This window comes from Schistocerca cancellata, chromosome 1 (assembly GCF_023864275.1).
Source record: "Schistocerca cancellata isolate TAMUIC-IGC-003103 chromosome 1, iqSchCanc2.1, whole genome shotgun sequence".
Taxonomy (NCBI): Eukaryota; Metazoa; Arthropoda; class Insecta; order Orthoptera; family Acrididae; genus Schistocerca; species Schistocerca cancellata.
Genome location: NC_064626.1, coordinates 319485124 through 319498143, shown reverse-complemented (window position 1 = coordinate 319498143; position 13020 = coordinate 319485124). Strand labels below are relative to the sequence as shown.

At 38.9% G+C, this 13020-nt stretch overlaps 1 protein-coding gene across 3 annotated transcripts in view; it reads left to right on the top strand.

The window, feature by feature from the left end:
- The window catches only part of LOC126173031 (RAB6A-GEF complex partner protein 2), an 80184-nt gene extending 67479 nt beyond the window's left edge, over positions 1-12705 (top strand). For 2 of the 3 annotated variants that reach the window (XM_049920927.1, XM_049920924.1), the window contains exons 5-8: positions 6550-6662; positions 11744-11896; positions 12030-12207; positions 12318-12705. In XM_049920927.1, the coding sequence (XP_049776884.1) occupies positions 6550-6662; positions 11744-11896; positions 12030-12207; positions 12318-12541 (668 nt within the window). In that variant the 3' untranslated portion in view covers positions 12542-12705. The remainder of the gene's footprint in view (positions 1-6549; positions 6663-11743; positions 11897-12029; positions 12208-12317) is intronic. The other variant, XM_049920926.1, reaches the window with a different exon arrangement.
- Positions 12706-13020: the final 315 nt, after the last annotated feature.

Here is a 13020-nt window from a genome sequence, read left to right as displayed (position 1 = left end):
TTGGTATAGAGGGCGGTGGCATCACTGATGACAAGCAAGATGTGTGGTGGGAGTGGGACAGGCACGGATTTCAAATGATCTAGGAAATGGTTGGTATATTTGATGTAGAAGGGGGGAGTCTTTGTATTGTGAGTCGCAGGTGCTGATCAACTAAGGCAGATACACATTTGGTGGGTGCTTTGAAGCCAGCAACAATAGGATGGCTAGGATGTGTGGATTTTTGGATCTTAGGAAAAAGGTAAAAGGTGAGAGATGTATGGTCTGAATGGGGTGAGAAGTTCTGTGGATTGAGGTGTTTGTCCTTGTTCAAAAATTGATTGTTTTTGTTATATTAGCCGACATACAATTTGTTTTTCCTCAGCATGATCACATCTACTTCCTCAGCATGATCACATCTACTGCCAGAACAATGCAACGTGGCACACAGCTTACAGAGTCCATGTGTGGTTTGAAGAGCACCGGGATGAGCTTACCGTACCCCCCTGGCCACCAGACTCCCCAGATTTAAAACCATTTGAAACACAGTGGGACCACCTCGATTGGGCTGCACGTGACACGGATCCTCAACCTCAAACCTAGTCAGCTGGCCATGGCACTGAAGTCGGCATGGCTCCACTTCCCTGTCTGTACCTTCCAGAACCTCATTAACACTCTCCCTGCACATCTTGCAGCAGCAGCCTGTGCTGCAAAAAATTGTTGTTCTGGCTTTTAATGTGATGACAGTATATAAATTTTTGTCACTGCCACCAAGCAAGCAGAGTACTTAGAAACACGGTATTGATACAATGTTCAAATCAACAAGAAAGGTGCACCAATATTTGAACACTGCAGTTGGACCTGGGGCCTCCACTTGCCACAGCAGGAGCATATAAAATCCCTTATTTTCGTTCAGTTGCACACACGAACTATAAAAAGAAACATTAAAACCTGTCTTACGGAACACATGAGCAATTGTCACTTGGGCATGACAGATAAATCTGCAGTAGAAAATCATGCACTGGAACCAGAGACCTACCAAATTCTTTTCTCTGACACTGTGGTTTTAGCAGGATCTAATCATTACTATGCTAAGATGTACTGAAAGGCCATATGATCCAAAAGTACAAAAATGACTTTAAAAGAAAATAAAACAATGGAAACTCCAGGTTGGAATATCAGAAACATTAGGAAAAGGAAATCCTTGGTGAGACTTTCAATATACTTGAGATATGCCATCCCTGGGTGGCCAGGCTTTATGGCAGGGTTCCTTTTTTTTTTTTGTGTGTGTGTGTGTGTGTGTGTGTGTGTGTGTGTGTGTGTGTGTGTGTGTGTGTGTGGGAGAGATGGCAGCTGTCTAAATGCAGATTGTGTTAGTGGTTGTAGGGCATTATCCCCCCGCCCTCCTGATCTACCCCACAAACAGATATCCTGTGCCACTTACAGCCCCAATCCCACCACCTCCCTCAAAAGCCAGAGTGCCCCCTTCATCACCTAGTACCATCCCAGACTGGAACAACAGAATCACATCCTTCGTCAGGACTTTTATTATCTATTATGCCATGAAATGAAGGACATCCTACCCAAGATCCTTGCCACCCCTCCTTAATGTGGTGTTCTGTCGACCAACCAACCTCAAAAACATCGTAGTCCGTCCTTATGCCACTCCCAATTCCAACCCATTGCCATAGGGATCATATGCCTGTGGAAGATTGAGGCACAAAACTTGTCCAATCAACCCACTCAGCACTCCCTATTCCAGTTCTGTCACAGGCTTACCTTACCCAATCAAAGGCCGGGCCACCTGTGAAAGCAGCCATGTGGTATACCAGTTCTGCTGCAACCATTGCACAGCTTTTTATATTGGTATGACTGCAAGCCACCTGTCCACCAGGATGAATAGCCACTACCAAACTGTGGCCAAGAGCAGAGTCCGCCACACTGGGCTCAATATAACACACTTGATTCCAATGGCTGCTTCACAACCTGGGCCAACTGTATCCCGTTTCCACCACCAGCTTATCTAAACTGCTCAGATGAGAGTTATTCTTACAACACGTTCTCTGCTCCCAAAATTATCTTGGCCTCAACATGCTGTCCCAACACCGTCCAATCAGTTTCTCTTCCCTCTGTCCTATCACCTCTCTTTTCATGTCCCCCACCCTCATTGTGCGCTGCTCTCTGCCAGTGCACCTACTCGTCCTTTTTCCTTTGCTGCTTTTTCCACCACCACCACCACCACCACCACCACCACCACCTGACATTGCACATGGCAAACTCGTCAGGCTGCAATCTAGTACCTGCATCCCCCACCAGACAGCATTCTGCCCCCCCCCCCCCCCCAACCATACACTGCTCTATCCCTCCTCCCTCTCCAGCTCTCCAGATTGCTATGCACATGACAGTCATATTACATTCAGAGCTACCAATGGGAGCAGTCGTGTGCGCATGAGGCGTGATTTCTTGTGTGAATGTGTACGTGTTTTCTTTGGTGAAGTATAAAAGTTTTCTTGTTGTGGCTATCTGCAACTCAACATGTCATCTTTACAGAGAGTAGCAATTTATCCTTTTTTTAGTATTGTTAACAGAAAATAAGAAAGGTTTAAATTAGACGGGTTGTTGGCCTTAGTGCTAAACAAAACAAACATCACTGACTATTCCCTACCACAGCTCCATAACGTGTCGGCATGACTCTGCGACCTTAGGCAGCAATCTGATTATGTTGTGAACCGGCCTTTGTGTGGATTCATATAACCAGTTCGGCTTGCTAAGTTTGTGATGTGAACAGCTTTCTGAGGTGGTACTCTGTTGATAACTCGGGCATTGGAAGATGAAACATAGGCCTTACACCCAAAGTTTTGGAATGTTGGAGATGAGGTAGTGGTGGAAGGGAATCTGTGAGGACAGACTCATGAGTCATACCTGATTAGCTAAATTGGTAGAGCACTTCCCTATGAAAGGCAAAGGCCCTGGGTCCGAGTCTTGGTTGAGGACACAGTTTCAGTCTGCCAGGAAGTTTCTTATCAGCACAACTCTGCTGCATAGGAGAAATTTCTGCTGCATAGGAGAAATTCACTCTGAAGGCTATCTGCCATGCTGTTGCTAAGCCAGGCTGCCACAGTATCCTTTCTTCCAGGAGTTCTTGTCCCACAAGGTTTACAGGAGAACTTCTGTGTAGTTTGGGATGTAGGAGAGAGGGTACTGGTGGAGTAAAGCTGTGAGGATGGGTCATGAGTTGTGCTTGGGTAGTTCAGTTGATAGAGCACTTGCTCATGAAAGACAAAGGTGCTGGGTTCAAGTACCAGCCTGGGTGCACCATTTTGATCTATCAGGAAGCTTCAAATATACAGTTCATTGGAATTTCTCGTCAATAATCGAGGTGGCAGATTAGCAAGTATATAATCTCTCCCATGTGAGAAATTTTCTCATGGCTAATTATTTGGTTTGGTTAATGCCAATATAAAGTCATTCAAAGTTATGTAAGGATATGAGTCTACTCCTCCATTTCAAACTGTTAAAAATGGATAAATTAATTCAAACATGCTGTATTTCTCTTACAGATGATCCACATGAAGAGCATTCCAAAACTGCTGCCACACTTGAAAACACCCAGAGAGAAAACTATATAATTTTTGACAATCAATGGTTAAATGTGTATAAAATATTTGATGCCATAGGTATTATGTAAATAAGAGTAGGTTTCATCTCATTTGTATAATTAACAATGAGAAAGCATTGTGCCAGATGGATGCCAGATTTGTTGAAAGTTGATAATAGCAAATGCAAATATTAATTTGCTGGCATTGTTTGAACTACTTTAAAAAGAAACCAGCTGTTTTGTGCAACATTTTGTTATGATGAGGTTACCACCTCACATGAGAAATGTTAAGAGTAATCAAACAGTGAATAGAAGCCGATGGCACTGGAAAAAAAGGAATGGATGGAGGGATTCATCTTATTGACTACCTTGTGAAGAGTGGAACAATAACTAGTGAATAGTACACAAATCATAGACTAAATGGATGAAAAAAATAGTGAGGAGAAATCATATTTCAGTAGGAGACAGTACCTGCCCAAAAAAAGTGCTTTAGAAAGGGAAACACTTACTTGGAAGATAGGCCATGTTCACTACATTTAGAACCCTCTGACTTCCATTTATTCCAATTTCTAAAGAAATTTGTGTTTGTAAATAATATGGTTTTACATAAATTTGACAGCAGCAATGACATCTACTCACAGCAAAGCTAGTGAACAAAATACCTAACAGGTGAAAACATTGAAGAATAACTGTTTCCAAGCTAAAGAGAAAAAGCACAGCCTTTCACTGCCCCATAAATGTTTCCCTTTTCTCCCCACCCTTCAATTACTGTGCAGTTAGAGAACCACATTAAGAAAATGCCTCATAAAAGTAATCAGAATGAATAGCAAGAAGTAAAGTGAATGGCAATCTTCGTGGTTGTTACTTGCCCTATTTCCTTTCTTCAGCTACCCAGTGATACATTTCAGTTGTTATAGGAGTTTGTTAGTGACTTCCTTCTAGTTTCAAAAGTACTTAGGAGTTTTCTTCATACTCTTCAGCTAGCACCCTAAGGAGAAAGCACATGGTAGCAACATTCCTACCAATTGTTTCCGAAATGTATCTTTTACTGCACCATGGAATGTACAGTTATGTAGGAGCATTTTCTGGGAAGGCAACTTTACCAGTTTGAAACCCAGTTTTTACAAAGTTTGAATTGGTCAGAAAGCTTCCTTATAATGTGCACTCCACTCCAGTGCAGAGTGAGAGAGTCCTTCTGTGTTAAAGGGTTTTTAGGAACTGTAATATTTTTGTGCTGTTTAAAGCTTTCCTTGATAGCAGAAAATATTGAATTTTTTGGGCATTGCATTAGATTTTATTTCTAAAACCTCACGATTAGTCATTGATGGAATGGTGTATCATAATCACATAATGATGGTAAAAGATCTCAGTAGAAAGTTAATGCAAGGAATTTTATTGCCATTCCATTAAGATGAGCAATGGCCTGAAAAAAATGTACTAAGTGTTTCATACACTAATTGAAATTCTGTGTAATATACATGGTGTTGTAGAACTAAAAGCTAAGGTGGAATCAGCACTTTGACAAGAACATCAATTTCACCGGATTTTACAAATGAAATAATTTATTACTCATTGTATTGACCTGCATATGTTGTATACGGTTGCTTCAAGAAGTGAGTTACACATTATTATGACAGGCCAAGTAACCAAGTAATTGAGTGGATGCTGCATTCACTTCAAAGTAGCACAAAGACATGAATACTATTTTTTCAGCGTAGTCACCGAGTCTGTGAATATTGGTTGGAACATTCCACCAGTTGATCAATTCCTCGACAATAAAAATCTGCTCATTGTTCATGAAGCCATTCAAGAAATGATGTGTGAACGTCCTCATCATTGGAAAATTTCTTTCCCCCAAATGTTGTTTCAACATGCCGAAAAGGTGGAAATTGCAGGTGCAAGACCTGGGCCTCTCAATCAGCGTCACCCACGCTGTGCAGATCTCATCAAATTGTTGGACCATATTACTATGGCTTGACATGACATTGCATTTTGTCCATATATGGATACTGAGTGTGCAATTTTGATGCTTTGCCCAAAAGAAACATATGGTCCTGCCTACTTCAACTTGGGAGTGCTTTTCCATTTCAATCACACTCTGTGATGCACATGTTATCCCTAGCACTGTAGAACTGTGTCTGCAGGAAATTCTATACATGCACTGTCTTCTGACAACACACCACCCTTGTTCTCGAATGGTCGTAGCATGGGACGACATGTGTATCTTAATTTCTGAAGTACCTACATACTTTCATTACCTGTTGACTTTTGAAGTAATATTTTGATATAGCAAAAATCAGTAAATTTATTTTTCCTCAAAACTGACATCATACAGAGTTATTTTACAGGACTTGTACTTTTCACTCAGATTCCAATACATCAATTTTTAATGATATTTACAACTAATAGTGAAGTTCATGTGTTTATGTAAACTCTAATGTATACAACCTGCCATAAATTATTTTGTAAGAAGCTTGGTGGTTCAACGCAGTGTTCTTTATTTCGGTGCATTTAACTTTTCATTTAGAAGAGGTGAATTTAACACTGGATTTAGAAGAGGAGGAAATTCTATTTTTATATATGCTTTGTGGTCTCATTGTGCACTTGTGACTTAGATAGTACAGGTTATTTGTTCGTATGAAGAGACAAGTAATGTGAGGAATGTTGTTAGAGTGTAATATCCTATTTTTAAATACATTTTATTGTTTTTTTAGTGTTTTATTAAAATCCCAGTCATTGTGAGATCTGTTATGTTTAATTCAAAGGCCAATTTAATTTTTAATTTATAACAGTTAAAAGTCTACTGTGTAGTGTAGTGTTAAGTTGCTAAACTCTCAGTTATTTTATTCACAACTGTAAACCACCAATTTCCTCTCATTAATGTATTATGTACATAACCATTTAAAATTTTCATTCTACCTTAGAACATCTCTTAGAACGTATCCATAGTAATTTTGTTTATCTTTTCTAACGAGGTCTTCCTGAAAGTGGGGCTTGTGGTGATAGTGAGGATTTGAGTCCAAGTAACCCATTTCTAGAGACACAACGAAGAGATACACCTTTAACTCTTGCAATGCAAGTTCTTCAGGTAAAACTATTCATACTTTATAGAGAGAATAAGTTCAAATTTTTTTTCTTGTGAAAATGCAAGAAATGATGCAGTAAATATGTGGGTTGTTATGTTTTTGTCTATATAAAATCACTAAGTAAATATTTACCAAAGTGAAATATAACATTTATAAGGACCTATAAGCAGCTTCAATGATTTCAGACTTGTTCTGCTTTGAATAGCATGCCAGTTTTTGTGGGTGTGTTTGTCTTTGTGGATTTCATATTTTTATGGTGCATTCACTAATTAAAAAAGAAAAAAGTGCTATAAGGATCACGAGGTAACTGAATCACAAGTTTACTGAATGAACTTAATGTTGTGTACTTTAAATTCTAGTGTTTCTTATGTTTTATTCAAGATAATCGTTAAAGTAGTCTTTTATTATAAAATGAAACTTCCTGGTTGAAATTTTTTATTTGAAAAGCTCTCTGAATGCCAGGGTTAAAAAAATTATCTTCATTTGGTCTCAGTTACCTCAAGACTTGGGGGTAACTGGATCCAATGTCTGTACTCCAGATAAGCTTTGTTAGTCTGATTTTGGGTATTTGTGCCTCTAGATGAATGAATGAATGAATGAATAAATTTGGAGTAACTGGACCCTTTACAGCCCTAGCTGGGTTTTTTTTTTTTGGGGGGGGGGGGGGGGGGGGTGTAACTTGACCACCAATGTCAGAAGTAAAACACAAACTGAAGAATCAGAAACAGAGTCGCATGTGAAATCTAGACTGTTTACATTCTAGCTATGTCTGATAAATGATTAATTGTGTTGTTTTACAAAGATGAAACACAAAATTCAGTTTTGGCAACACTATGGCCCAGTTACCTTTTAAGAATGATGAACAGTCATTCTTGCTTCCTTATAAGTTTCATTTCAAATAGTTTTTATTATAAATGTCATACTATTTTCCTATTGTTATTCATTTTTATATTGGTTGTTGGATAAGGTTAACGTACCGAAATATTTCATTTTCTATCTCTCTCCTATATTTGTCTTGCCAGGTTAAGTGCATTACCTGATTCCTTGTTTTAACTAAGATGTTCACATTTCAAATTTTGGTGTTACACTTATTTCTCATTCTTCTCATAGCCAGCAGTCCTGAGTATTGTTTCTCAAAAGCTGGCTACGACTTGTGGAGGTTGGTCAAAGGTCTAAAAGGACGGGGCACATCCAGAAACTAAGTTTCCCGATGTTGTTTCCTTTAATGTAGACACATTTACCAGGGAAAATTGCACATGTGCAACAAACGTATGACATGACAATCAAATGCCGGCCAGACAGGTCCTGCCTGGTGCCAGTACTGCAGAAGCAGTGCCCCGAATTGACATCTCTTACTCATTCTCTCGCCATCTGCAAGATTCGGTCATTGATAAGGTTCCTTAATGCACAAAACATTGCACCCATCAAAATTCATCATCAGCTCTGTCAGGTCTATGAGCAGAACATCATGATGGCCCATAACTGGTGGGGCACGTTTCTGAAAGTCAACAAAGTGTCCATGATGAAGAGCGCATTGGGCAACTATCCCTCATCAATGATCACCTGCTTGAGCTGGGATGGCAGCATATCCTGGAAAACCATCTCTTCACAATTAGCAGCTCAGCAGCCATTTTCCACAGATATTGTGATCCTTGTTGCATGAAATTGTCACTAAGCACCTGCTATTCAAGAAATTGTGTGCCAGGTGGGTGCCAAAAAACCTGAGACCCGAGCACAAAACAAAACACTTTGGAGGTTCTCACTTGACACCGGAAACTAAGCAGCAGTCAATGCACTGATGTCACAGTGGATCTCTGGTCAATATGAAATTCAAAGAGATTGTGTTGATGCAGAAAGTGATGTGCATGGTGTTCTGAAACAGGGAGGGCCTTCTGCTCATTGACTTTCTGTCCAGAGGTGAAAAAGTGAACACCCCATTAGACCAATGAAGAGGTGAAGATGACTGTCACGTGCTGGTTCCATTCACAAGAGGCAGACGTCTACAACACAGGAATACAAAAGTTGATTCCATGATATGACAATTCTTTTGGTGACTATGTTGAAAAATAGCTCAAATATTGCTGTACCTGTTGCCGATAAATTCATTCAACTAACTTTGTTGTCTTTGTTTTTTAAAAAAATTAGAGAAACTTACTTTCTGGATGCACCTTGTGCATCCCAAAGGTGTTCTGTACAATTAAGGTCAGATGACATTGTGGAGGGTGAAGGAACCACACACAAGCACTTTTATGTCATCAAGCCAAGCTGATACAATACTGGAGGGACTAGATAGAGCCTTGTGTTGATGACTGAACTGGTTGCTTATGACTTGCTGCTGGCAGACAGACAGATGGTGAGAGACAATGGCTTGACATATGAACGGCTTATTTCAATAGTGGTACAAATCCATTACCTCCATTTTCTGCCTATAATGCTTCTGACGTTAATGATCCAAACAAACAGAAAGAAGGGTTCATCTCTAGCAAGAAGCCATATGCTTGAATATTTCTGGTATCTCAACTGCAGATTTTTCAGCACTTATTTAACTTTAGGACTCTGTATCTTAAAATGAACAAAAATAGACTTGTACCACTATTGAAATAAGCCCTTCATATCAGAGACCTCATTTCATCTCTGTAAACATTCCCAACATGAGAATACATCCATGACCTACCAGAAGAGTGCCCTGATGCCAAGCAAGCTGCATTGCCTCATGTGGTTTTCAGTGAACTGATACTCTGTCTTTGATGTGTGTTTTGATTCATCAGTTCATATGACATTCTTCCATGTTTTTAGTGTTCATTTACTTACACTATTACCTAGGGTTTACACCATGGAGGGACAGAGATGAGAAAACAGTTTGGAGAAGAGTTAATAACATCATCCATTACTGTGTAAAATACACCTCCACATTTATCCATGCCTTACAGATTTCAGTTACATGTTACTCCTGCACGTCACGTACCCATCTTCCAATCAGTCACCGATAAATGGGGTTATTTTAACAATTTAAATGTCACCTCGGAAAAAAGAAGAAAATCATGCTGGGAATATGAAACTTGCCTACTCAACATATTCACCCTTTAATGTGACACTTTTTCCCAAAAATGGATGACTTAGTCAAGACCTTGATTGTGGAACTATGCATTGTGGTTGTTCAGAAAAAAATTAACTTCAGAAATAACATCATCCATAATTCTGGAAATAACTGACACACAATAGGTTTTTTCATCTGCAGAAAGAGGAACAAGTTGCTGGGTCCCTGTCAGGAGAATATGGTGGCTAGTCAAAATTTGATAGCCCAAAAGAGTGGTGTGTGTGTGTGTGTGTGTGTGTGTGTGTGTGTGTGTGTGTGTGTGTGTGCAGAATGAGCAAGGGCAATGTCATGGAGTAAAATCACCCCCTTGGACAGATTCTTGCAACACATTGTCTTGATGGCCTCCTGTAACCTCATTAAAAAAATTCCAGTTTTATCCTGCTGTGATGGTTTGCCTACTTGTAAGTGTAATCTGTTAGCATCACATCAAGGCAGTCCCAAAAAGCACTCTGCATCACCTTGCCTGATGATGGTTGGATCTTCACCTTTGAACAGTAATACAATATGATCATTTCATTTTAGTGTTGGTGACAGTGATACATCCAGCAATCAACAATGGTGATTGGCAGCTAAAGAACTCATCCAGATTGGTTAACACAGCTGCAATGTTTCCACTGCTGTCTCATTTCAGTGGGCTTTTTGAATGGGTGTGAGCAGTCATGAAACCAAGTTTGCAAAGACATTTATCATGTTAAAAATGTCGTGTAAAATGTTGACAAGTGATCCGTGACCGACTCACTCTCAATTGTTATACAACAGTATTCGAGGACCAGTCCTCCATTTCACAATCCCATCCTGGTTCTTCATAGAGAAATGGTTAGCCACTTGGTTCTTTGTTATTCAGACTTCTATGACCACACTGGAAGCTTTCACAGCAGCTGAATGCTGTGTCATATTATAATGCGTATTTGGCATACACTTACAGCAGTTAAGCATGGCTTGTTACAGCGGTGTTCCCTTCAAATGTAGAAAACGATTTATTGTTCGACACTTCACTTTATTGAGGGACTTAACCGTTTTGTTTTGGCTCCTTTAGGGGTGCACTTCGGTACTGTAGTGGGTGGAGGGGGGGAGTAGTTCAGTGTGCACTGGAAGTGCATGCAGATAAGCACCTGCGGAACTTCAATTTTTTCAGCTGATAGTTGAAAGTGTCACTGTCCCTCATACAGATGTCTTTCACTGCAATCTGTTCTCTGACCTTTTTTGTAGTTTCCTGTCTTTCCTCATAATTTCTGACATGTGTCTCTCCAGTGCCTGAAAAATCCTACACTTTTAAAATAATTTTCATGTTAAAAGTATATTTCTGATTGTCATTGATCAAAAATGGCAAAAAAACATTGGAAACTTAGTTTTGGAAACTGATATTATAGTTACAAATAATTTTAGTCTTATTGCAATTAATTTTCAGGTTTTCCATATGAAGTTCTTCCTTTAGTAGTTGAAATTTATATGCACTAGGCCAAACAATTTCATTAGCAAAATGAAGGTGCTGTGTAACTGTTCCATTGAAAAACATTCATTCTTCACTTTTTCTGCTTAAGGACTTGCAAAGTTCATTTACAGACTCTAAGAATAATTTTGGTGATGTAGAAGTCTGACATCTCTTTCAATTCTGAATTTTCCACTGTGCACATGAAGTGTAATGGAAGCTATAGCATTTATGTGTATAAACCTTCTCTCTCTCTCTTTCTCTCTCTCTCTTTATTTTTAGTACAGATTTCTATTTCTTCCTAACTGAGCCCTGAGCTATTTTAAAATCTATCCCAGGGAAACTGACTGCTCCATTCTCGAATTTTGTTGATGACTTGCACACTGTTTGCAGTCGCATTTCCATGAATAAAACAATCTGTTTCATTGTTCTATTAAAATCCAATGTTTTTAATATCAGCGACACTGTTTTTGTTGAATCTGTATATGAATATAAATTACTAACTGAATATAAAATAGATAAAAATAATCCCTGCAATACAATTCACTGTCTTTCAGAATGTCACAGCAAGGAGAAGTCCAAATTTTTATAATATTACAAATGCAAAAGGAAAAGTGGTTAGATTCTGCTTGTTCAAGCAAGCTTACAAACTTGGTGAAGATATTGTTGGCACCTTCGATTTCACAGATTCAACTGTGCCATGTGTTCAGGTTTGTGGACTGATTTTTATTTAACTCGTAACGAGATGTTGGACAGCATGTTGCTGAAAATGTTATAGAAAACAGTTAAAATTATTTTTCATCTTACTGTGTCTATTGTAGTCATGTTTATATGTACCTTCAGTTTTCAGTGATGCTACAGAGTGAAGAAGAGATTGCTCCATCATGTAGACGAATGGTCAGATATGGTCCTGCTGTTGTATCATACAATAAATATCATGAAATGTGTTTGAGTTTGAAATGTTCACAAATGATTCTACCCATTCCTCTACATATCACGCCCGCATTTTCCACTGAATTAGGTAAATATGAAATATGCCAGTTTAATTTGTGGTACTGTATATACTAAAATATTAATTATCATGTATGTCTTACTTTCAAATTATATTAACACAGTCCTATACTGTTTCAGTGTCACTTCGATGGAGATTACACTTTGAGTTCGTGACATGCCCTTCCTGTGACAACAGTCTTGTCACTGGAAAGAATCTCACAGATCGTAATGTATGGCAGGGCCCTGCATCATTGGACATAGAGACAATGGTGTGGAACCTGCCAATTAAAATATATCCCACAACACCACTACAAGTATCTCAAGGACTTCAGGCACAAGCCAAGCACAGCATAATTATCTGAAGCAGACTTGTTGGCAGATTTATAAGAGGTTGTTGTTTCACAAGGTACTTTGTTTGGTAAAACACTGGTAAAGTGAATGTTGCAGTGTTGCATATGGTGTTCTAGCCTCCTGCATATAACTTAAAATTTTTACTGGATGTGGGGGGGGGGGGGGGGACAACATAATCAAAATTTTAAAGAATGTTCATTACATATATTCTCAAATGTGGATGTCCTGTTTGTTTTTATGCTTTGTTAATTAAATAAATAAAAAAAATATTTGTAGAACACAACACGCATTTGATGCTTTGTCATGTGAGACTGGTAATCTACATGTTGAAGATTTCAGATAGTATTCCATCCTTTGCCGTAAGATGACTTTCTACGATTTAAATATACTGTATATTCTTTGCCTTACAGAGCTTCTGTTCTTCACTAACAATAGTCATGCATCTGTAAACAAAATAGTCGTATGATACAGTTGGCTGAGGCCTGGAAGG